This window comes from Aspergillus alliaceus (genome assembly GCF_009176365.1).
Source record: "Aspergillus alliaceus strain CBS 536.65 unplaced genomic scaffold BDW43scaffold_11, whole genome shotgun sequence".
In the NCBI taxonomy this organism is placed as follows: domain Eukaryota; kingdom Fungi; phylum Ascomycota; class Eurotiomycetes; order Eurotiales; family Aspergillaceae; genus Aspergillus; species Aspergillus alliaceus.
Window position 1 is genome coordinate 677,049 of NW_022474694.1, and position 24,201 is coordinate 701,249.

The window sequence follows — 24,201 nt, forward strand, 5'->3', positions numbered from 1 at the left end:
CTACGTGAGGATGCTTGGATCTATGATGCGAAGGTGGAGGGATCATCGAAATCGCCCCTCGATAGACACAAAAAGCCCAGTAGACTGGATGAGACGAATTTCTTTTTCTTTGTTTCTTTTGTCGAGCCACATATCTCTTTGTTTAACTGAATAATTGGCTATTATGTGCTCCTTCATGATCTTACAAACATATATCACAAGTACAGTCATAGATATAGAAAGCATGAAAATGTAAAAATTGCTTTTGGAGCTCTATCAATTTTTTTTTGTTCGAATCATTTTTGGCGTGTGGTTTATTTGTTCGCCTTTCGGCTTCGTCGAGACCCAGGGGTCTGTTCCTTCACTGCAGACTTAGGATTCGATGAGTTATTGCTTGTCTGATTTTCCTTCTCCTGCTGCTCCTTGTTGGCCAGTGCCCTTTTTACAGCGCTTTCTTTCTCCTTGAGTTCAATTTGCTTTTCGCTAAATTGCCAAAGCAGCTTCCCGGCCTCTTCATCCTTTATATCTGTGCGAGCAAAGTCAACCTCCCGACATTCTTTGATCATCCAACCACCCGTGCCACGGCCATACTTGGCCTCCATGGCGGCATACAGGATACTCTGGGCGCCTTGTTGCGGTGACTTGAGGACCAACCACCAAAATGGCCAGGCAATGAGATAGAGAAGAAGTCCCCAGAGGGAACCGCCCGTCAACCAGCGACGGGTACCCGGAGTGCGGCTGAAGCCAGGGTCAACAACAATCACACGCGTACACGGAGGCATCTTATCAGGGCGTTCATAAGCATTTAAGTGCTTCTGGAAGGAATGAGCGAATGCCATCAACGCAAGTTTACTTGCTCCGAAAAGACTAGGCTTTGATTTCGATTGAGCCCTTGTTTTCTTCCCATTATTGCCAGACTTCGTTCCCCGGTTAGAAGCACCAGCGCCAGGAATAGAAGTCGCTTCTATCTGGTTCATGTCGAGTTTGGCACCGATATAGCTCGAGCATGTCGTGAAAATGACCCGCACATCACGATGAGCCGGCTGGGCCCTTAGTGCCGGGCTGAGGATACTCAAGAGGTGGAAATTGGCAAGGTAGTTCACCTGCCACTCCTCGTCCAGTCCATCCCCGGTCAGCTTTCGACTGGAAGAAGGCACTGCCGTATTTGCGCACAGGACAATCATGTCCAGTCGGCGTGGGGGGACGTTATCGATCCATTTCGTCGCGAACGTGCGGATCGAGTGCAAAGAGGCTAAATCTACCTGCTCGGCATAGATGAGCTGGTTGTTCGTTGATTTCCGTAGATCCTCGATATATTCAATTAGGAAGATGTCCGATGGGGCGTGTTGCGTAAGGAGGATGACCTGGGCACCGCGGGATGCAAGTTCGTGAACAACGCTGGCTCCAATTCCTGATGTTCCGCCCTGTAGAAACGCACATTAGGCATCTTAGGCCTATATCAGGCCAGGAACAAAGACATATAAGCATACCGTAACCATCACAACCTTCGAATGCAGCAACCGCTCCGACTGATTCCGGGCACCCCCAAAATAATACTTCAAAGCACCAACCAAAAGTACCCATGGCACGACCTTTAGAGTCGCCCACGCATAAGGAATAGAGGAGATACCCTCCTGGTACCCCTGTGCAAGCAAGGGAATAGGCATTGTTGATGAATGTACACAAAGCCCAGGGAGAAACAAAAATAAAGGGAAAGGGACAATTAAGCTGTACTAATCATGGGTCAACTGGTGGGTCTAGACCCGAAATAAAGTCACCGCCCAGCCCACCGCCCTCTGCTTCGACGGAATAGAACTAGGCCTGAGGCAAGCAAGCTATATATATACTAGTAACTAGTACCATTCAGTAAAGTCACCTAACAAACTACAACCACCCGCCCTATCGTACGAACCAACCATGCCGGACGACAATGACGACGATTACTTCCTCCCAGTAGAAGCCCAACGACCCTTCGGTGCCGGCATCCGCCGCAAACAAGTCCCTTTCGTTCGCTCCGAACACGAACTCAACACTACCTCTACCTCCCAGACTGCGCCAGCGGAACCTGCCTCTTCAGGCCCCAGTATAGCGAACACATATCTATCTATTGTATTACCAAAAGAAAAGCAGGCTTCGGAACCCGCTACGCCGAGGATATCATGTGAAGATGGACATCGTGATTCGGCCGTAGAGACCGTACAGTCGGCTCCGAGTTCGCCTTCTGCTGTTGTTGCGCCGCGATGTGACGTTTGTGATCTTCCGATTGATGGAGAGGGGCCTACGGTTGCGGGCGACCGGCCGCATGAGGCGTCCTTGGCGCACCAGGTGTGTTTGGCACATTCGCATCCGCCGTCGCATTTAGATCGGACGAGGCGGGGGTTGAGATATTTGGCTGCTTATGGGTGGGATCCGGATAGTAGAGTGGGATTGGGGGTTGCGGGGCGGGAAGGGATTCGGGAGCCATTGAAGGGGAAAGTGAAGGCTGACACGGTTGGTTTAGGGGCTGGGGATGATGGGGAGGGAAAGGAGGTTGGGAAGGGGAGGGAGGTTGTGAGATCGGCTAAGGTACAGAAGTTGAATGCCAAGGAGGTCAGGCGAGGCCATTTGGAGGCTAGGAAGAGGGGAGAAAGGTTGCGGGAGTTGTTTTATACTAGTGATGAGGTCTTGAAGTATCTGGGGCAGTAGCACGGCGCTTGGGTTGTTGGGTTTGGCGTTTGGTGTGCTTGATAGATACCCATTTTTTTAGTTTGAGATGTTTTTCTTTCTTTTCTTTTTCAAATTCGGGACTTGCAATACCTCCGTTATGGGGAGATTGCGTTAAAATAGTACATACATTAACTAGATACATGGATAGAAGATTATATCAGAGAAGGTGGAACAAGATACAAAAACTATCCATCTAGCGCCGTGGCGCCTCCGGTGCTCAAAATAAAACCTGAGAGATTGGTATCACAGACGCTATAGTAGAATGAAATATTTAGACGGGTATAGCCGTCAGTAGTCAAGGAGTGGTGTTATTATCCTCGAAGTGATCTTGAAAAAAAGGTCAGTGCACTATGATCTTCCGAAGAAGTGATGTCGCTTTTTTTCCTTCTTCTCCTTATGTGGCTTCCCATGGCTTGATGCAGAACCGTTTTGAGAATTTGATCCTAAGGACATCGCGCTCATAGCTGCAGAAGGGGGTGCCGGAGGGTTGAGATTGGGCATCGGGGCTGGAGTCTTCTTAGGCGCTGGTTGGGGTTGTGGTGGAGGATCTTTCTCGAATAAATGGGCTGGTGCAGTTGGCTTCGGCCGTTCGGCAGGAATATCTAGACGCCTTCTGTCGACACTGAGGTCTCCGACCTGTTTTAAGAACAAGCCGGGGCTCAGCATATGCGATGTCGCAAGGAAAACGTCCTTGCCGAACGCCTGAGAGACTTCGTAGCAGGAACGAGCCTCGCCATAGGTTGCGCCACCAGCCATGAAGACAATAATGCGCTGTCGGGGTTGCTCTGTGGTTGAACGAGTCCGAGCCCACGTCGGTTTGGCACTCCGCAGGGAGGCCTGCGAGAGGGTATCCTGATGTCCTCCCATGCCCTCTGTCTCCGTATTTGGACGAGTGGGAGGGAAAACTGCCGGATCCAACGTTCCCCTAACTAATTCTTCCAGCATTAATTTCATATTCAATTCATACCTTGATAGACTAGCTTCATCGGATTCCACTGGCGACGGAGACTTCCTGCTGAACAGCGGCTGAACGGGTATCTTCTCGTCTTTCAATTTTTTCTCCACTCGGGACCCAAGTAGATCAATATTGTAGATAGCGTCTCCGTCCTGCGGCTGCAGTTGAGCGTGCGCCATGAGTTTTCTGATATCTCCACCAAGAATCCCCCCTCTGTAAATGATATAGAGGAGTAGAAGTCTCAGTCTATCCAAATGTGCCACTGCATCATCGTCAAGCAGTTGAACAAGCTGTGAAGCCAAATTCTTTGCCTTTTTGTAGTTCTCGTCCAGACCAGTCGACAGGCACTGTTCAACCGAGCTCACTTCCAGTAGCTTGTGCTCTTGGAAGTGTTTCATACATTCTTGCGCCATGTTAAGATGCAGCGTATATGCATCTCTGCCCTGTTGGAACTCTGTGAGGCCTGCTAACATGTCTTTGATTGTGTTCACGTTGGCTTTGTCGTTTCTATGGGAAGGTTAGCAACGTGGAAATATCTATAAACACAAGATCCCAAGATAGCGAGCACTCACTCTTCAGCAAACTGAGGATTTGCTGCTCTAAATTTGGCGAAGTCTTCACCCAGCTTTCCAAGCACATCTTTCATATGAAGATGCCTATAATCAACCCAAACGTGATCATTTTCGGAGATTTCCATCTCCTTGAGTTCTTCATTACGGCTACCTTCGTTTATAATTGTTTTATAAGTGACCTTGTCTCCATCTTTGATCGGTAGTAAGTCGTGCACCATAGACTGGTACGTGAATTCGTGAATAAGGGGCGCGACGATGTCCATAGAGCGGTCTACGATCATAAGGATGCCCCGAGGTCTTTGCGAAGGAGGCGGAAAGTCTTTTTGAAAGTGGGCAAATTGATCGAGTTCATTTTGGACAAACCGGGCAAGGTGCGAGCACAGCACACTGGCCTCATGGGTTGGTGCTCTAGGCTTGTAGTATCGAATTATCGGGTACTCCCCTAAGCTCACGCAAAGGGATACAATCTGAGTTCTCAGTCAGTCGACCACTCCGTTGATCTTTCCCAAAGAGAATAAAGATAGCCCACCTTTTGTGCCAGCCCCTCCAGATGTCCGCGTATCAAGTGGTTGCAGCCAGGATGGAACAAGACTGGAAAGCTCCAGGGGTCTCGGAATGTGACAAGACGCGATTCCCTCGGAAAGTAGTCGGCACTCATCACTCGGAAGCTAGCGATTTGTTCTTGAGCCATCTGTGATCGTTCAAGTCTAGTGCGCTGCTGAGGATCAAGGTCTGTAGGTGAGGTTAGGACTCAACTCGCAGGCGCAGGAACAGAGATGTGACCGACATGATGTCCAAACCAACCACGCTTTCCTGTATCTCTTTCGCTCAAAGTCGGACATTAAGCAATCGACAATATGTGACTGGGGCGATAGGATATAAAGCGCATCCATAGGGTTCGGCTTCCGCTTTTCCTCGATCTGCTCGACATCTAGCAAGAGACGTCATTAGCCGATGTAATTACTCAACGGTCGGGATGCGCGTGCTTACTGGTAACATTGAGGTTGAGAATATCATCCTCGCTCACAGCATTATCAATCAATTTCCGACTGGTTTCGTCTACGACCAGGACTTTCCACTGTACATCATCACCGTCAGTTCCGCTGTCTGCAAGGAACAGGAATCCCAACACACCTCATCCCCTGCTGTATACCGGATAGTATTGAGAATGACTTATGAAACAACATAGTAAGTACAAGAAATGCGTTATTAGCCAGAAATAGCGGAACAAAAGAAGACTCACTGTCGCGTTGGATAGTAAGTATGGAGGAGTTCATCTTGGCTGACCGGCAGCCCTCAGCTATGGAGGTTTGAAATCGTAGACTGGAAAGCAATAGGATTACAGTTTGGAGGTGACTGGTTCGGGTAAAACAATAGAGAGCAACAGGCGACAAGCAAGAAAGCCCAATCAGGGGGTGGAGGGGTTGGGAAGGGGAGTAAGTTCTTTCTTTTTGAAACGTATCTGTTACTAGAGACCCTCTCCCAAGTGTCCCCACCATTCAATCCATCATAGATTGCGGCGGATCGGCAGCATTCATGCGGTGTGGCGTCGGTACCTCTTGGAGCCTTGACCTCATCAGGATATTAACCCTTGCTGCCTTAAAGAATACAGTGTAGGGGACAGCGCTTGTATGACTAAGGCGGCAGCCGTTGCATACCAAAACTGGAAGATGTACTGGGACTTGGATGGATACTATCAATTTCCCCATGTCACTATCGAAAGGATGCTTTAAAATTTTCAACCAACCTGTCACCGGTCGTTAAATGCACTGCACAGTTCTAGTCGCAGGCTTCCCTGCTAGCTCCATGCACTACTACTATATGCAGCGTTTCGGCCTCGCAAAATCTGCAGCAGCTTAAACCTTTCGGTTACGAATCGCCCGCGGCGCCGTTCTAAACCGCTCACTCATTTGAAACCCACCTTCCCACTGAAGGAATGCAGGCATGGGCTAATAGAGGCAGCTATTGCCTGTCATGCACTCTACGGCCATTTTTCCGTTCAGGGGTACGGACATTTACCACGACACCAGCCCTTCAGAGATCGAAGCGGTCATCGAAGAAGGCGCAAGAGGCCAAGCAGACCAAGGCCGACACTGTATTTACCCTCCTCTTCGCTTCTACAGTGACCCTTAGATTACTAACTGACCACCTTTGGAATAGTCTCCAGCCAGACCTTCCTTGCGTTCATCTACAAGAAGTGGAAGGCAGAATGTTACCACTCCTGACTTCTCGATCATCGTGGCGACTCTACTGCAGGAGATAAAAAAAGAATTAGCAGAGAGATCCGAATCGTCGTTGACTGGGTGGCAGAGATTCGAACGCTATGTGATGAACGCATGCAAGCTGGAGGACCGAGGAACCAGGGCCTTGGGCACTTTACGGCAGCTGAAGCTCACATTACAAAAGGCTTACATAAATTCCGGTACCAAGGGCCTAAGGGCTGAGCTAGAATATCTCCTGTATGCGGAGGATGTCACTTCGAAGTACTCTGTGCCCAACTTAGAACAGCAGGCGAGAGTGGCGGATATGCGTTTCCCAGCAGAGTGGTATCCACAGGCGCGCTCCATACAACGGACAATACATCTACACGTTGGGCCAACGAACTCGGGAAAGACTTATCAGGCTTTGAAACGACTCGAGGCTAGCAAAAGTGGCTTCTATGCTGGCCCCTTAAGATTACTTGCGCAAGAGGTATACCATCGGTTTACAGCCAACGGAACCACATGCAGCCTTGTCACGGGTGATGATGTCAAGATCCCTGAGGTCGGGGTTTCACCAATTGTGAGCAATACGGTTGAGATGGTTAATTTAGGGCAAACGTATGATGTAGGAGTCATCGATGAAATCCAAATGATCGGTGATTCCAGACGCGGATGGGCCTGGACGCGTGCTGTTCTTGGCGCGCGTGCTAAGGAGCTTCATCTCTGTGGCGAGCAAAGGGTTGTTCCTTTGATCCGGCAAATCGCCGCTCTTACGGGAGACAAGCTCGAGATTCACCGCTATGAGCGACTAAATCCTCTAAAGGTTATGGACCGAAGTCTGAGGGGCGACCTGAAGAATCTTCAAAAGGGGGACTGTCTGGTGGCCTTTTCTCGCCTTGGAATACACGCCTTAAAAGCAGACATTGAAAAGGTCACTGGGAAACGAGCAGCGATCGTGTATGGAAGCTTACCAGCCGAAATCCGTACTCAGCAAGCCAGTCTCTTCAATGACCCCAACAATGAGTATGACTATTTGGTTGCTAGTGATGCTATTGGTATGGGTCTCAACCTGTGAGTCTACTGTCACTTTACCGTTACCCTCATAAATACTAACAAAATTTCGCAGGAGCTGCAAGCGTGTGATCTTCGAAACCCTGGTGAAAAGGGTGCCGGGTGGTCTTGTGAGGCTTTCCGTGCCTGAAATTAAACAGATTGCAGGACGCGCTGGTCGCTATCGGTCGGCTGCTCAACAGGGAAATGGAAACTCTGCCGAGGATGACGGGACAAACGTCGGTTATGTGTCATCCCTAGAAGAGGTAGATCTTCCTTATATCCACCAGGCAATGGCAATTGAGCCCCCTCCGATCACTGCAGCTGGTCTGTTCCCCCCCGAACCTATTTTCCAGAACTTCGCTGCATACTTCCCACAGAGCATTCCGTTGGAATACATTATCAAACGTGTTATAGAAGTCTCTCAAGTCCATCCTTTGTTTTTCATGTGCGACCCTCATGGACAGTTAAGTAATGCCGAGGTCATAGACACTGTGAGCGGCTTGAGATTCGAGGATCAGATGACTTTTATGGCTGCTCCTATGCATACCCGGGATATCTCCTCGCGCGGTGTTGCCTGTGCATTTGCGCAGTGTGTCGCCGAGCATTCAGGAGGTCGCTTGCTGGACATACCGGACTTAAACTTGGAGGTCTTGGAAGAGCCCGTGTCCGGAAACAAGGAATACTTGCACGATTTGGAGATATTGCACAAGTCTGTAATCCTGTACTCGTGGCTCAGTTTCCGTTTCGGTGGAGTCTTCACAGACCGAACTCTTGCCGCCCATGTGAAGGAGTTAGTCGAGGAGAGGATGGTCAGGGCGCTGACTGAATTCTCTGCTAACAAGAAACTGAGAAAGGACGCCTCACTTCGCCGCCAGATCGCTTTGCAGAAGCAGATCCAGGACCATAAACGTTTACTTGCTGAAGCAGATTTTGACTCTATCGAGAGTGAAGACACGGCCTCAATTGATCTCTCCACTGATAATAACTCTTTAGAAAGGATTGGTCCGGAGGCGCAAGCTGCATAATATACAGTGCCTTCTTGATTCTTATATCATGAGTCTCGTTTGGACAAATCATCGCACTTTTCTCCCCTCTAGACTTTCTAGTCATCACGATGCAGCGGGAACGATACAAGCTAAAGCTTTATCGTACGGACTGAATGATACACGGTCGTTATTGGACGATAGGAACTGGATCTAGGTGTACCATATAAGTGTAAATTAATTGTATATTAAATCAGTACATAGAATCAGGGCGTGCAAAAAATCAAGGCAAATAACCATGATTTATAGATATGCTCCGTAACCACCATCTCAATACAAGTTGGCTTATCTTATCAGTGGCAAGTGGTCCGCAAAACGCCACAACGATTTTCCGCGACAATGAGCTTTCCCGTTCAAGCATTCTCAGACTGACGAAACGCGACCTGGTGACCAGAGAGGTGCCTAGCACTCTCTTCTGCAGATTATTCACCCAACCTGAAACAATTTGAACCTTCTCAATTGTCGGTTGACTTGCGACCACTTTTTCAGTGCCGGTCATGGATGACCTTCAGTCCCTGGAGCTCTTTTCGCTCGTTTCGCGAATTACCAGCGAACTCCAGAACCACTTGGGTATCAATGACAAGACATTAGCTGAATTTGTGATTGACCAGCACTTAAAATGTGACTCCTTCTCGAAGTTTAAAGCGACCCTGGACGAGATGGGCGCGGAGTTCCCTCAGAGCTTGATGGAGAGTATTGATCGTTTAGTGCTCACCATGCACCCGAAATACAAGGCGAGGAAAGCGGATGATGCTGGCAAGGCTGAGGGAGATGACGATATGGATGCACTCGATGCACTCGAAAAGAAGGCGCGCGTATTCAAAGGTTTAGCTGTTCCTGACAAGGCGCCCCAGTGGGATGAAGACGATTACACGGATAGGAAAAATGCAGATGAAAGTGATGCCAAGGCCGATGCAATGGATGATACATTTGCAATGCTTGAAGGGCTCGCAGGAAAGGCTCGAGAAGAGAAGGGTTGCACAACGGAGGAGACTCGGAGCAGCAGGAAACGAAGCAGAAGCCCACGATACGACGATTACGAACGTGGGCGCCGTCGCAAGGATAAATATCGTTCGCGGTCGAGGTCACATAGCCCACGTTATCGTAAAAGAGATGACGACGTCGACGAATTCGGCCGATCTCGAAAGAAGTATTCTAGTCGGGATGAAGTGCGCAATGGCCACAGTGAGCGGCGGCGTCGGCGTGACCGGAGCCAGGAGGATGACCATTTTCGGAAACCCCCTCCTGTCGAACTGGATGATGCCCCGATATTGTACAAGGTCTATGATGGGCATGTCACAGGAGTGAAGGATTTTGGGGCCTTCGTGAACCTTTTAGGCGTCAAAGGAAAGGTGGATGGCCTCGTACACGTTTCTGCGATGCAAGAAGGAGCGCGAGTAAATCACCCGTCTGATCTAGTTTCCAGAGGTCAACCAGTAAAAGTCAAGGTTATCAGTATACAGGGGTCTCGCATTGGACTGTCGATGAAGGAAGTTGATCAAGTGACTGGACTTGATCTTATCCCGCAACGCCGACTTGCGTCAGGTGCCAACATGGAACGCCTCGATGGTACCTCAGCGAAGGAGCGATACGGTAACTTGAGTTCGGAGGTGCCTGTCATCGAGGAATCAGACGGTAGGCCCATGAAAAATCGAAAGCGCTTGACTTCACCTGAGAGGTGGGAAATTAAGCAGCTTATCTCATCTGGCGCTGTGTCAGCGGCCGACTACCCCGATCTTGATGAAGAGTATCATGCTACGCTGGCAGGCGAGGGCACATTCGAAGAGGAAGAAGATGTTGATATCGAAGTTCGAGATGAAGAACCGCCCTTCTTGGCTGGCCAAACTAAGATGTCCTTGGAGCTATCCCCTATCAGAGTTGTCAAAGCTCCAGATGGATCTATGAATCGATCAGCTATGGCGGGTACCAACTTGGCTAAAGAACGAAGAGATCTTCGGCAACAGGAGGCTCAGGATAAGGCTGCAGAGCGAGCTGCGGATGTTGATCTTAATGCACAATGGCAAGATCCTATGGTCGCACCAGAAGATCGGAAGTTTGCAGCTGATCTTCGTACGGCACAGCAACCTAAGCCTGATGACGCTGTGCCTGAGTGGAAACGAGTTACAATGGGCAAGAATCAGTCTTTCGGCAAGCGAACTTCCATGTCGATTAAGCAGCAACGTGAAAGTCTGCCGGTCTTTAAATTCCGCAAGCAGCTTCTTGATGCTGTTCGTGACAACCAGTTGCTGATTGTTGTCGGAGACACCGGATCCGGAAAGACTACGCAGCTGACGCAGTACCTAGCTGAAGGTGGCTACGGAAATAATGGCATTATAGGATGTACACAACCTAGACGTGTGGCTGCAATGTCTGTTGCCAAACGTGTAGCTGAAGAAGTTGGCTGCAAGCTCGGTGCGGAGGTTGGATATACCATTCGTTTCGAAGACTGCACTAGCCCGGAGACGCGAATCAAGTATATGACTGATGGAATGCTCCAAAGAGAAGTTCTCCTGGATCCAGACTTGAAGAAATACTCTGTTATCATGCTTGATGAGGCGCATGAGCGGACAATCGCGACTGATGTCCTTTTTGGGCTGTTGAAGAAGACTCTAAAGCGGAGGCCTGATCTTCGACTTATCGTTACTTCCGCTACACTAGATGCAGAGAAGTTCTCAGAATACTTCAACGGATGCCCCATCTTCTCAATTCCTGGACGTACATTCCCTGTCGAGATTATGTATTCAAAGGAGCCGGAGTCCGACTATCTGGATGCGGCCCTGATCACAGTTATGCAGATTCACTTAACAGAGCCCTCTGGTGACATGCTTCTCTTCTTGACTGGACAGGAAGAGATTGATACTGCGTGTGAGATTCTGTACGAACGAATGAAAGCGTTAGGTTCTTCTGTACCAGAGCTTGTTATCCTGCCTGTCTACTCTGCTCTTCCTAGCGAGATGCAGAGTAGGATTTTTGAACCTGCGCCCCCTGGGGGTAGGAAAGTTGTTATTGCGACTAACATTGCTGAGACATCCATTACAATTGACAACATCTACTATGTCATTGATCCTGGGTTTGTGAAGCAAAACGCTTATGACCCGAAACTCGGCATGGACTCTTTGGTGGTAACCCCTATCTCACAGGCGCAGGCCAAGCAACGGGCCGGTCGTGCAGGCAGAACGGGCCCAGGAAAGTGTTTCCGTTTATATACCGAAGCAGCCTACCAATCAGAAATGCTGCCAACCACGATCCCCGAAATCCAGCGACAGAATCTCTCACATACGATTCTCATGCTTAAAGCTATGGGTATCAATGATCTCCTTCATTTCGATTTCATGGACCCACCTCCGACCAACACTATGCTTACTGCGTTAGAGGAGCTCTACGCTCTATCTGCGCTCGATGACGAAGGTCTTTTGACTCGGCTAGGTAGGAAGATGGCAGACTTCCCCATGGAACCAGCACTTGCCAAGGTCCTCATCGCATCAGTCGATATGGGATGCTCCGAAGAAATGCTTAGCATTGTTGCCATGCTCTCTATTCAATCGGTCTTTTACAGACCCAAAGAGAAGCAGCAGCAGGCAGACCAAAAGAAAGCGAAGTTCCACGACCCACAAGGCGATCACCTGACTCTGCTCAATGTGTATAACGGTTGGAAAAACTCGAAGTTCAACAACGCTTGGTGTTTCGAGAACTTCATTCAGGCACGTCAGATCCGTCGCGCTCAAGATGTTCGCCAGCAGCTTCTTGGTATCATGGACCGATACCATCACCGGATCGTCTCATGCGGAAGGAACACCACGAAGGTGCGTCAAGCACTGTGTACCGGGTTTTTTAGAAATGCAGCGCGCAAAGATCCCCAGGAAGGATACAAAACACTTGTTGAGGGTACACCCGTGTATATGCATCCCAGTTCTGCATTGTTTGGCAAGCCGGCTGAGCATGTCATCTATCATACGTTGGTTCTTACAACAAAGGAATACATGCATTGCACAACAGCTATTGAGCCCAAATGGCTTGTCGAGGCAGCCCCAACCTTCTTCAAGGTCGCACCCACTGATCGTCTGTCGAAGCGTAAGAAGGCCGAGCGTATCCAACCTCTACACAATCGCTTTGCGGGCGAGGATGATTGGCGTCTGTCTGCGCAGAGACGTCAAGGTAGAGGTGGTGGAGGAGGAACCTGGGGTTAATTTCATACATCTTTTGATCTCATCATGCCATGTTGCCATTGTTTAGGTATATACGATTCCTGCCGTTTTAACAACAATACCCAGATTAAAGTGTTTTTCATTGAAGGCTAAGAGAATGATGGAAGTACCATTAGATTCCCCTAAGAATGAGACTTGTACATGTTCAAAATGATACTTGAATAGATATGTAGACATATTACTATAAATCTCAGAACCTGTGAACGAGATTCCTACCTCGATCTGGCATGGTAGAGTAGTCACTATTCAGCTGCTACTAGTAATTCTACCGTTTATTACGGGTCAAAATTTCTTCTTTTGGGTTGTCGGCAGCCAATCAGATGACGTAAAATTTTGAACCGGAGCTGAACTTTACATAACTTCAATTTTATCTCTCAGCATCTTGAGTCTCCAAGTTGAATCCGGAGCGTCACAAAACCGGAAAGATGTCTCAAGATCATCGGAATAAGAGGAGAAAGTTGGATTCTACTCAGGAATCCGAAGCTTCCACGAACATCACGTCTCATGGGCAACTACGCACTCTCTTGACTTTCCAACAGAATATAAACGAAGTCAAACAAGGTCAGCGCGCCATTGCCCTTTTTGAATACTGAATTGGTGTAAAATCATGCTCACAGAATAATATGAAGGCATAAAGAAATTTAAAGAATTTCTCCTGGAGACTGGACAGGCTGAGAACGAGGGCGAGAAAGCCAAGAAGTTCCGCATCCTGAAAGCCTACTGCGATTCACAGATCTCGCATGAAGAAGAACCTTCTTGCTTTCCAGATATAATCCAAACTTGGAATTTTGCAGACACCAACAACAATGAGTCTTTATTAACCGTCGTTCCGTCTGTTTTGGCTCTTTTTATCAGGACGGTATCTACTAATTTGGATTTCCGGGATTTCGGATTGGCTTTGTGCAAATTCTTGCTACGAAAGGAACAACTGAGGTTTTACAACCGCGGTTTGACAGCAACGAAGTCCAAGGAGCATTTGATCTCGCCCTGTCTTCGTCTCCTTACTGAGATTGTCACATTTGATGGAGGTGCCGTTGCACGGCACCTCTACGCTGTGCGATATATTACTTTTAAACGCATAGAAGTCTTTTTGACTCCGAACAAAGCTCAATTAGAGGAGGTGTTGGACGACAGCCAAAAATCAACTCTCCGGCGGAATGCGCAAAGATACGTTCTGGCGAACTTGAGATTCCAGCATGCTAGCGCGAAAAGCGACATTATTGAACAGTACAAGGTCATCAGAGCATTCCTTGAGTATGTAAGAAAAGATCCCCGAGATATTGTTTTGGATATTATCAAGGCCATCGAGAGGGATATTTTGCAAGATACTTCGCTTTCTAGAAATGCGAAGACCAAATTTTTCAACCGAGGCAACCTGGAGAGGCTCGTCACTCTATACGGCTATGACCGGGAGTCTGAGGAGCCGAATCCCACTGGCGTGTCCATCGCTAGTGAAATCCATAAGATTATGATGAATATCTGCACCAATTCAAACCACGGTGTCTTGTTGTCGGAGACAAGCTGGTACCCCAATGGAAGCGATCCGGAGTCCTTACCGGCTGAAGACGACACATCGATCGAATTGGGACTCGATTCTGCAGTGTACGTCGACAAATATAGAACGTTTGTGCCTGTTCGTAACGGAACACTATCTTATCTCGCCCAGACTCTTCGTCCGGATGCAGATAGCCTGCAGATCGAGCTTCTAGTAGCTCTTTTCAGAGAAGCTCCAGAACTTGTTGCCGATTTCTTCACGAAGAAAACCATGTTCGTTTCAGACCCGAAACCTACATCATCATGGATGGCAGAGTCTGCGCTTCTTTTCTCCACAGTCAGCTTGCCCGTTCCAACGAACTTTGGTTGGAAGGATAAACTACCTTCTATGCCACCCCCCGTGTCAGTGGTGATCGAGAACATCCTGCCTCGTCCTCTTACACAGAAAACATTAACCCGCTGCTTGAATTTAAACACGGAGGTAATCACTTTGTTCGCAGTCCGGATTCTAACTATCTCTTTCAATAAACTGCGAAAGGTCCTTCGTCTTTTTAATTCAGACCATGGTGTCAGTCAGTCATTCTGGGCTCAAGCCACTGGTAAATTGGTAGCGGAGTTCTGCCGCCGGTGTCCTGTAATGAAGGATATTGTATCATTGTACAAAAAAACTGCCAGGGAGGATCTGCAACAACAAGAAGCCGTTGCAGATTTGCTCTCTTGCTTTTATGAGATTGTGCCTGATGTTGCATTTGAAGAAAATTTTGACGTATCGCTCGTTCTGGTTGATATCTTGAAACGGCTAGATGAGTCAAGTTCTAGCGAAGAAGACTCAGTATCGTTACTTGCGCAATTAGGAAGCATCCTTAAGATCGCGCAGCAATCCGCATCAATGCGTTGGTGGCAACAACCAGGTGAGCCCCACCAGGAATCCCCACTGTGAGCGATTTGCTGATATGATAATAGGCTCCATGCAATTCTCCGCGTTCACGTCTATTCTAAAGGTTTTAGTGGGAGCATCGTCTCGTGATTCTCTCGGGGACATTGATACCCTGCTGAAGACTGTCCTTACGGAAAACTCTATATTACAGGGCCCAAGCTCCTTTTTGCCGCTTCTATCCAGCTTTGAAACGTCCAACTCGGAGCGTCTCCACCATCAGCTATCGTTCTTCGATAACTGTGTCTGCCGGGTAGCGAAAAAACCAGTTCACTATCAGGACTTGCTTGGGTCGTTGTCGGAGGATATCTTAAAGCCAATCAGCCCCATTGTAGCTGCGATCACTGAACAATGGCCGTTCGTTGTTAAGTCTGGAGGTGACGCAGAAAGTGCCGTTAGTGCATGGATTGCTAATACTCTTGGGAAGTTAAGAAATGCCGGTGAAGACTCGAAAATGCTGAAAGCTGCTCGTGATACCCTGTTAGCTGCTACCGAGGACAAGCGTACTAGGTCGACTCTAAAAAAGGCTTTGAAAGATATCGACGAGGGCTCATGTGAGAATAGAAAAAAGAAGGAGTCTAGTGTGGCACAGTGGGCATCTCCAGGTTCTGGAAATGAGAAATTGCTTGTAGACTTGGAAGAGACATTTGGTGCATTGCCCACAGAAGGCAAAACTCACAATGGGCTGCACAGATGGGAAAAGGACGACTTGGAAATCTCCGTGGAGCAAGGCCGGGTGGCAGAACTAATGCTGTGCTTGTGCTCAGAGCATGAAGAAGTGCGAAGACAGGCATTCGCCAACATGACTCGTTTGATGACCAAGCTCAGAGTAAGTTGATGTTTTGCCAATACTATTGAACTAGCGAATTACCAAGATTAACACTACCAGGAATCCAAATATGCCGAATGGCGGTCAGTGTTCATTCTCACTGGTGAACTGCTTGAGACAGTGAAGCAGACTGGTCTTGAGTCTCCTATACCGTGGATTGTGGGGGAGTGTGCTTCTAGTTGTCTCGCGGTTCTCGTCAATCCAATGCACAAGCTGTATGGGAAAGTCAACATGTTTCTCCAGAAGGCGCCTTCCTGGGAGCTGGAGAAAATTCCGTCGTATTGGATTGACAAGATCCTGCTGCACGAACCTGAACAAGACGATGGTTATTTCGAGGAAACAAACTGGCTACTGGATTTGCTTATCAAAGGTCTTCGCACCAAGACTGTATGACATCATGCTCCAATTTATACGAAACAATACTAATGAAGATCAGGATATGGAGATCTACCGCCGTGCGAATGTTTTTGAGCGAGCACTTTCCTTCTACGAATCACCTGGAATTAGTCAACCAGCCAAGCGAAAGATTTTGCACCTGCTGTATCGCACGACTCAAGTCCGAGGTGGCACGACGTTGGTTACTCGGGCTGGAATTGTTAGCTGGATCCAGAGCCAGATTCCGGCGTTGAGCGGCAAGGAGGTACCGACCTTCACAGCCATGGCTCAGTCCTTGTACGAATCCTCGGAACAGGATCGGGTCGCAAAATGGAGTGGAGGATCTGTGGTGCAGGTTGTTGAGAACATCGCTGAGTAGACGCCCAATCCATGGAGAAAAGGCTGCAGTGGATCTATACATGTGGGCATAGATCTTGTTACTCTATAGTCATAATACTAAGGATTCATTTGGCTATATTTTTTTTCTTTTTTCTTCCGACCTTTTCTTTCTATATTTCATAGCAGGATACTTGTATCCCTCTTGATTCGTGACGTGGTAAATCATAATGATTTGGCCATGACTATACATCTTTTTGGAACAATATATAGCAGCGAAGGAGCCTCATCCTGAAAGTCGTGTCGGCCATTCTAGGGAATTACGATGGATACTGGACTCTGGTGATTAGTGAAAAGGGAATTGCTCCAAGCAGCGCTTATACGCAAGAGAAACATGCGGATGTGAAAAATATGAATTGCTGTTGTTGTGGTCGGGGTGGAAAGCGACTTTCCCCATTGGGCAGTCGAGTCCAAGAGCCTGAGGCCGACAGTGGAAACAAACGTTTTGCGGCCACAAGTTCGCTCTCTCAGTTGAAATCAACTCTCACCACCCCCATTATTTACTACCTCCTTTCCAACGCTCGTATCTCCCGTTATTCTTTCCCTGTAAATCTCCTGCTACATCGAACGTTACATTTTCAATCGCCAGAGAAAATCCTTTGATCTGACCACGAAAAACCCCTTTGCCCCTCATCGAGTTCCCCCGAGTTGACTAACTGATTGAAACTCCGGCAATCTTGCCACTAGCAAGTGGCTTTTGCTTCACTGCTCATCTCTCTACACCGCACCCTCCATTACACAAGAACCGTTACCCCGGACTACATACACACACACCCTCTCCCCTTCTGATTCTACGTCCCCTGCGACTCTACTCCAGCTCCCGCCTTTGATCCTTGTGAACCAATGAGAACGTTCTAACGGTCTGCCGATAACATCTCACATACCCTAGCCATCCTCATGGCGCGACGTTACCAGATCGATGAGCTGCTATGGCTACGCTCGTCGCCTCTGGTCACCAAGCCCACCAACTTACCTCCGGTAGAAGAATGGATGGGGTAGGGGACTCTGCGGATTGCACCTATCATGACCCGGGAGCTGACTTGGCCGATGTTGAATTAGCCCGATACCCGACCCAACGACACAGCGAAAATCCACCGGCCCTCGCGATCCCAGTAATCCTAATGAGACAACACCTCGAAGATCGAGTATCTTTGAATCACGTCATATCTCCCGGAATTCGAATTCAGGTAAATATAATGGCACTGTCACGGGCTGCCGTTCAGCTGTAATAGGACGGAATCTTGCAAGAGATCATCGCTAACTCGGGGGTTTGCGAATTCCTTCTAGAGGACATTATCCTTGGGCCACCGAAGACTGCATTTGCGTCTGCATCCCGCGTACCGGGCAAGGGCTCGATAGATGCTACGGAACGGCCGTCTAGGCAACCTGATTCGGATGATACCAAAAATGACCGTTTAAACTTCCGCGGAAAGTTCTTCAAGGATAGGGAAGCCGGCGATAATAACTTTGACCGACGAGATGGGAAAACCGATCCTTTCACTCCCCGTCGTGGGGACAGAGATGACTGGAATGCCGGTCGTCCCCGTCGCCCCTTTGGTCAGGATGAAAACGAGAGGAAACCAAGACGTAACGGGGAATTTGATAGGTGGGAATCTCGTGACTTCAACCGGGACCGCGATCAGCAAACTCCGAATTTTGAACGAGGAGCCAGAGATAAGGACAGTCGATTCTTTCCTCGGAAGGATGGCCAGCCGGGGCGTGCCCGACATGAAGGAAGTTGGTTCCGCGATGAGAGCAACCAGGATGGACCCGATGGCGAAGAAGAGAAGACGCCGATACGGAGCCGAGATTGGCGTCGAGACCGACATGGAGCTGATCGTGACTGGACCCGCGGTGCCAAATTTGAACAGGAGCCTGAGTGGTTGGATTCAACTGATAAGGATGAACCCCGAAGGGTGCACACCCAGGAAGATTTTGAGCGCTGGAAAGAAAGGATGAAAGCAGGATCTTCGCAAGCTCCTGTAGAGGAGAAGAAAGAGACTTCTGCAGAACCAACTCCTATCCCTACCCAGAAACCGGAGCCCAGGCCAACCGACGGTGAAATCTTCAGCAGCAATGGCGCACCCTTCCAATCAGATACGGCAATGGAACGCTTCTTCGGGCTTCTAGTTGAGCAGAAACCTCCCCAGGAAACCAGTACCTCATCACCTTTGGAGGCTACCGTGGTCAGCCAGGCTACCCCTAAGGAAAACATACCTCCGAAATCTTTCAAATCTTCTCGCTTTGCTGGGCTGTTCAGTCCACCTCCCGGCAGTCCGGCGAAAGAGTCCGACTTTCAGATCGGAAATATGTCTCCTACTGTTCTGCCGTCAACTACTGATGCTGATCAGGAAGGGTTCCAGCGTATTCTACAGATGTTGGGGGGAAGCAAGTCACGCAATGCTACTCCTCATAATGACACCGCGCAACCCAATCGGCCTCCCTCTCTCCCCCAAATAGATTCTATTCAGAGTGCTATCTCCTCTCCTTCCCGGGAGCAGATCAAACGGCCAGACCCCATGCTCATGCAGGATAGCTCTATTCGGAGTGCTGGACCCGCTGTGGACCCTCAAGCCCGAGAACGGGAGCACTTGCTTCGCTTGATGCAACAAGTCCGTGTCACCCCAGTCACAAATCAGGTTCAAGGTAATCATGGTCTACCTCAAAGCGCCGGTGCGGCTCCTGGTATGATGCACATGCCAGAAATGCTCCCACCCCCTCCAGGGCTCGCATCTGCGCCTAAAGTTCCTAACTTCATTGACGACCCGGCGATTGCTAATATGCAGAGGGCGGATCATGACCAACTGCGACGACGACCCGCGAACGGGCCTCCGATGGGTTACTTCGAAGACATGCCGTTCCCTCAAGGTCGCCAAGTTCCTATCACCCCGGGTGGAAGCCGAGCTCCTCAGGGTCAGGGTCTACCTGGAATGGGAGTCCAGAGACCGCCCGGTTTTGAGCACTTGCCGCCTCCGGGATGGGCCGGCCACCAGCTCCCTCCCCAGCAAGGTGGTGGTCCTGGGCCCCTCGCTCCCCCACCGGGTATTCCGACCCCAACGAGGGGCGTCAATCCGAACTTCATGTCTAATATGATGCCAATGCATGGCAATGTTCCACCACTCGTCGAACGCCAACCCTTCCCACGTGGTGCTGGCGGTAGTGGCTCGGCAGGTTTCCCGCCTCCCCCGATGATGCCTCCTCCGGGTTACATTAACGGCCCTCCCCCGTCTGGTTTTCCGCCTATGCCACCCAATGCTGAAGCCCTGATGGGCCTTGGTCATGGTGGCCAGGGGCCTTTTGACGGCAACCCCGGTCCACAGGGACCTCCGCCTTCTTCTCGGCACCTATTGGATATGTTTGGGCAAGTCGGGGCTGGAGACGCTAGGGGTGGCATGGTAGGTCCAGGCCAGTTCAGATAAACAGACATGTGGATGTAGCAGGGCTTATAGTGTGACGCGAAACAAGATGTTCAACGGCATATGGCGGGATTATTTCTGAGTTTACTACGCCGTTTTGTGCCAAATTTGATATGTATTCCAAGTCTACGTGTTACCTCTCTTGATGCCCCACTGCCCGTGTTGCAAAGACTGGCTTTGATGTTATCAATAAACTGCCATATGCCTGTGAGAAAGTCAGAGGAATGTCAACAGAGGCTGTTCCCATTGCTGTTGTGCAGCTCCGTTGCAAGACTGACCGAAATTAAAGTAATAGGTGGATTGAACAATCCCTAGTGAAGTATGTGATCTAATAAGTTGGATCATACTATACCTACTCAACTAGATGACTGGACAATTGCAATCAATCTGTTGCTTGACTAAAGGCTTGTCTTGATAAACGTGTTACGCACTGTATAATTGATTGTATTGAGCTCATGAAGTGGAACCCGGCCGTGACACCTTCTGGCAAGTGAAGGAAAATCTCCATTCAAACTCTGCAAGTTAGTGTTCTAACGTGTCCAGTGAATAGTAGGCCATGGCATTTCATGATGCACTCTTTTGCACTACAAAATTCCCTCTAGCAATCATTTTTGTGACCAGGAGCTTGGATATCTACCACCTAGGTTACTATGGCGCCCAACCCAAAGGCAAGTACATTTAATACTTAATGTGTCTGTACCTCACATCCCCTCCCACCTCATCTCTATCTTGGTACAACCCACAATCTGTATACTATTTTTCATCGCAGCAATAAATCTATTCCCGAGAACGAGGCAAGTTCTTCCCTAAACCAAACGATCTTCACCATCAACCTCCCTCAGTCCTAATAATTTCAAGCCAGAAACCCTAAGCAACAGAGATGTGGAGGCGTCAAACCTACCACCTGTAATCGATGCTCAGACCTGGATACGAAACCTTCTAGACCTCGAGGACAGTGAAAAGAGAAGAATAGCTAACCGACACACCGTCTACGCAGCTGGGCGATATGATGGACGAGGTCGATTTCGAGCTTTGCTTAGACATCGATCAATATGTGCGTGGTTTCTCTTCCATAGCCATCCGAGCGAAAGCCCCAGACGAAGAAATTCCCCCATGTCCAATACTCACCTCGAAAAACAAAACACAGGTACCCACCCCCCGCCGCGAGCCAAAGTGGCAATCTACCCAGTCCACCACCGACACAGCGAGACAAGATAGCACGACAAAACCCAACCCCAAGGTGCGCAGACATGAGGACCTAGAAGGGGGCACCGAGATCGACAATGACCCGGTCAACACTGAACGGGGCCACAAGAAGCTCAAAACCACAGAGAAGCCGGAGTCCGATCTCCCAAATGACGAGGGGATGTACCAATACCCACATGCCAGTCCGGAAGCCAAACACACAGCTACTACTCACCATGACCAAAACATGGGCTCTGGGTCTGACACTGAGCCGGATACCCGCAGCTCGGTCACTGGGGCCAATGTCTCGACGGAGGTTGACGAAGGAGCAATGGACATCGAGACGGAGACAGACGTGGAGGTCCATACTGATGATATTCACAACAGACCCTCCTCTACCTACATTGTTCACCCGTCACATCTCTTCCCCATCTACGAGGACACCGATAACTCGCATCTGGAAAATCACTCAATTCTCACGTCGAGATTCACTACGTATTCCTCCCCGGACGAAGATAAAGAAAACTCCACGGAGGATGAGTACGAGCAGCTGCCCCGTCAGCGAGTTAGTGCTAACCCCAGAATGTGGGCTCGTCCGCCGACTGATCGGTTCTTTGCCGGGGATTTCGGTTCCGGATACCAAGTGCTCGATGGACCTCGGGACGGGTATCATATGGAGGAGACCGATACCGAAGTTGAGGATGGGTCGGTGAGTGATGACGGCCATTTCGATGTCGATGTTCGGGGGGTCGAGATGGAGGATCTTAGAGAGTCGTTCCATGCGTTGAGTGCTTTTTTTCATCCTTTAACTTTCCATTTGCCCTCTCAGCTTCCTTCTCCAAGGTCGAGTGAGGCCGAGGGTCGGGTTGGTGGTGCTCAGCGTCGTTGCTTGAGGCCTCGCCCTGTTGTGTATTTTGAGTGATTGTGGTGTGTATTTGATGTCTCTCCAGTGGGTTCTGTGTACTAATGGTTTGTATTCCTCTCTTTCAGCTTTTCTTTTTCGGGAATCTTGTACCTGTCATGTATCTGATGAAGTTGATAAATACTAATGTGGAATCGAAAAGCCTAGTCGAACAAGCGGGCTTATGGTGACTAAGTTCTTGACTGTACAGCCTTTGACTTTGATATTGCGTCTACCCTGTTAGCTCTGTTTAGTTGCAAATCACCATCTTCATTATGTGCTGCTTGTTGAGTGACGCGTAATAGGAAAAAGGACATGGAATCGATAATACAAAGGAAAAGAAAAGTAGACGTCAATTGCGTTTGAATATCAAGATAGTTAACTTGAAAATCACAGTCAAAAGCATTCACAGCCAAAAATAACGGTAGATCAACCGAATATCTGCAACGAGGAACCCAACAATAGACCAACTACTGTTGGATTCAAATCACACCTCATCTCATCTGTAGGTTATGACACCCAGTAACGAGGTCTGCGGTTGCGTTCAACAAAAAGAACACCTGATTCGTTTTAATTGCGTATCCCGCCGAACAATTCCTGGAGTTCAACGACGGAATCTCGATTCTTCAGAACCTCGTCTCCCAAAGTACTTGTGATTTCAACCGTCGTGTGCGTCTGCATTCGTAGCAAGTACTCGTCAATTGAGACTTTCATGATGATCTTGACGAATTCCACATCTTTGGACTGTCCGATTCTGTAAAGGCGACAGAATGCCTAGAAACAATTAGTTGCGTCACCAAACAAATGGCCTGGATCTATCGTACCTGATCTTTTATTGCTTCATTCCACCATAGATCCACGAGGATACACTTATTCGCCATGGACATATCAAGTCTAATCCCCCCGGCTTTAAGACTAGCGACTAAGATCCGAATTTCCTCGACTCTTGAATCTCTCCACGCCCTGGTTACGGGTGCTCATGCTCATGTTCCGGTTAACTGTGTGGAGTCAGTGACTCTTTTCCGTGGATCGAGAACAAGAGTCGTGACTTACACAAGTGGCACCCCACGCCTGGTTCCAGCACTGTACCCATGCAGTCTGACAAAGCCAAGAAACTGCGTGAATATGGCCTTTTTCATGTCCGAGTTCTCCTCAATCCAGCCTTTGACGATTTCTGGAAATCTTCGCCAATTTAGCACTAGGCATATCTCCATCACAACTAGTGATCCAGTCTGTTTCTTCATCGTCATCTGGCTCTTCATTCTCATCATCATCTCTCCCATGCGTTACCATCGTAGAGAGGCCATTCCCAAATTACCTTCTTGTTCTTTTTGGGAGATCCTTTCTTGCTCGTCCCTATATCAAGGGTAGGAGACGGCCCGCCGACCTCTCCAGCTTCCAGAAGTCGCACCTTGCCGCTGATTCAATGCCCGTATTACAACTCGAGCAGATACAGGTTTCACCCTCGCTCATGGGAAAGTAATAGCACTCCTCACAGCACGGATGCATGCAGGATGTGATAACTGGGTCCACCAGTCCCCACCGGCAGTCAGAGCAGTGGGTTCTGTTAAATCGCTCGAACCACTGCTCGTTCTCGTGAAGCGTCATCATAGAGGCTTTGAACTGTTTTGTAAGCTCCTCTTTATTACCATGAAGCTCATCTACAGAGGGACCCGTACCTTCTCTGTTCTGCGGGGCCGCGGGTACTATGATCTCCTTTCTCAATGCCCTGATCCATTGTACAATTGTGCGGGAGGGGTTTTCAGGACCTCTCCCCTCTTTGGGGGTTAAGATGAGTTCCTGTACCAGTTTTCTTGAAAGAAGTTTCTTAACGATGCCTTGAGCTGTAAACAAATGATTGGAGAACATGCGCAACTTCAGGATCATCGTTAGAAAGCATCGATATTACCTAAGTTTGGGATTCTCCACGTTGGCAAAGCCTGAAGCTACTGTCAGT

General features: G+C 48.9%; 8 protein-coding genes across 8 annotated transcripts; 5 read left to right on the top strand and 3 right to left on the bottom strand.

Annotated features, from left to right (window-relative positions):
• Positions 1-7: 7 nt before the first annotated feature.
• BDW43DRAFT_318195 (putative oxidoreductase) lies at positions 8-1,646 on the bottom strand (the record flags this gene model as incomplete). The annotated part of the gene is made up of 2 exons (XM_032048662.1): positions 8-1,403; positions 1,470-1,646. 2 exons carry the CDS (start codon positions 1,644-1,646, stop codon positions 294-296), a joined length of 1,287 nt encoding a protein of 428 aa, XP_031902644.1. The 3' UTR covers positions 8-293.
• Positions 1,647-1,896: 250 nt separating this feature from the next.
• BDW43DRAFT_309138 (putative G-patch domain protein) lies at positions 1,897-2,664 on the top strand (the record flags this gene model as incomplete). The annotated part of the gene is made up of 1 exon (XM_032046653.1): positions 1,897-2,664. The coding sequence occupies one exon, from the start codon at positions 1,897-1,899 to the stop codon at positions 2,662-2,664; it is 768 nt and encodes a 255-aa protein (XP_031902645.1).
• Positions 2,665-2,930: 266 nt separating this feature from the next.
• BDW43DRAFT_27124 (Sec1 family protein) lies at positions 2,931-5,703 on the bottom strand. Its single transcript, XM_032041402.1, has 7 exons — positions 5,456-5,703; positions 5,347-5,384; positions 5,203-5,290; positions 5,000-5,143; positions 4,742-4,944; positions 4,213-4,679; positions 2,931-4,147 (listed from the first exon to the last, which is right to left on the bottom strand). Exons 1-7 carry the CDS (start codon positions 5,487-5,489, stop codon positions 3,034-3,036), a joined length of 2,088 nt encoding a protein of 695 aa, XP_031902646.1. The 5' UTR covers positions 5,490-5,703; the 3' UTR covers positions 2,931-3,033.
• Positions 5,704-5,929: 226 nt separating this feature from the next.
• On the top strand, positions 5,930-8,817 carry BDW43DRAFT_269686 (ATP-dependent RNA helicase SUV3). Its single transcript, XM_032041263.1, has 2 exons — positions 5,930-7,484; positions 7,540-8,817. The coding sequence occupies exons 1-2, from the start codon at positions 6,541-6,543 to the stop codon at positions 8,489-8,491; spliced, it is 1,896 nt and encodes a 631-aa protein (XP_031902647.1). The 5' UTR covers positions 5,930-6,540; the 3' UTR covers positions 8,492-8,817.
• Positions 8,818-8,891: 74 nt separating this feature from the next.
• Positions 8,892-12,877, top strand: BDW43DRAFT_269688 (putative RNA helicase-like splicing factor (HRH1)). The gene has a single exon (XM_032041264.1). The coding sequence runs from the start codon at positions 9,007-9,009 to the stop codon at positions 12,694-12,696; it is 3,690 nt and encodes a 1,229-aa protein (XP_031902648.1). The 5' UTR covers positions 8,892-9,006; the 3' UTR covers positions 12,697-12,877.
• A 218-nt stretch (positions 12,878-13,095) lies between these two features.
• On the top strand, positions 13,096-16,763 carry BDW43DRAFT_27146 (NPA1/URB1 family protein). Its single transcript, XM_032041432.1, has 5 exons — positions 13,096-13,275; positions 13,344-15,119; positions 15,172-15,971; positions 16,032-16,358; positions 16,408-16,763. The coding sequence occupies exons 1-5, from the start codon at positions 13,140-13,142 to the stop codon at positions 16,723-16,725; spliced, it is 3,357 nt and encodes a 1,118-aa protein (XP_031902649.1). The 5' UTR covers positions 13,096-13,139; the 3' UTR covers positions 16,726-16,763.
• Positions 16,764-17,639: 876 nt separating this feature from the next.
• On the top strand, positions 17,640-22,265 carry BDW43DRAFT_309143 (uncharacterized protein; the record flags this gene model as incomplete). Its single annotated transcript, XM_032046654.1, has 4 exons — positions 17,640-17,737; positions 17,802-17,929; positions 17,991-20,137; positions 21,156-22,265. The coding sequence occupies 4 exons, from the start codon at positions 17,640-17,642 to the stop codon at positions 22,263-22,265; spliced, it is 3,483 nt and encodes a 1,160-aa protein (XP_031902650.1).
• A 549-nt stretch (positions 22,266-22,814) lies between these two features.
• Positions 22,815-23,506, bottom strand: BDW43DRAFT_309144 (putative SNF2 family helicase; the record flags this gene model as incomplete). The annotated part of the gene is made up of 3 exons (XM_032046655.1): positions 22,815-23,018; positions 23,069-23,207; positions 23,298-23,506. The coding sequence occupies 3 exons, from the start codon at positions 23,504-23,506 to the stop codon at positions 22,815-22,817; spliced, it is 552 nt and encodes a 183-aa protein (XP_031902651.1).
• Positions 23,507-24,201: the final 695 nt, after the last annotated feature.

Bases quoted from the DNA above. Each gene is read 5' to 3' on its own strand.
- BDW43DRAFT_27124 (XM_032041402.1), bottom strand. From the start codon at position 5,489: ATGAACTCCTCCATACTTACTATCCAACGCGACA. The intron at 5,144-5,202 runs GTAAGCACGCGC...GTCTCTTGCTAG, and splicing joins TCTCAACCTCAATGTTACCA to ATGTCGAGCAGATCGAGGAA. The intron at 4,680-4,741 runs GTGGGCTATCTT...CTGAGAACTCAG, and splicing joins TGGAGGGGCTGGCACAAAAG to ATTGTATCCCTTTGCGTGAG.
- BDW43DRAFT_269686 (XM_032041263.1), top strand. From the start codon at position 6,541: ATGAACGCATGCAAGCTGGAGGACCGAGGAACCAGGGCCTTGGGCACT. The intron at 7,485-7,539 runs GTGAGTCTACTG...AAAATTTCGCAG, and splicing joins ATTGGTATGGGTCTCAACCT to GAGCTGCAAGCGTGTGATCT.
- BDW43DRAFT_269688 (XM_032041264.1), top strand. From the start codon at position 9,007: ATGGATGACCTTCAGTCCCTGGAGCTCTTTTCGCTCGTTTCGCGAATT.
- BDW43DRAFT_27146 (XM_032041432.1), top strand. From the start codon at position 13,140: ATGTCTCAAGATCATCGGAATAAGAGGAGAAAGTTGGATTCTACTCAG. The intron at 13,276-13,343 runs GTCAGCGCGCCA...AATAATATGAAG, and splicing joins TATAAACGAAGTCAAACAAG to GCATAAAGAAATTTAAAGAA. The intron at 15,972-16,031 runs GTAAGTTGATGT...TAACACTACCAG, and splicing joins GTTTGATGACCAAGCTCAGA to GAATCCAAATATGCCGAATG.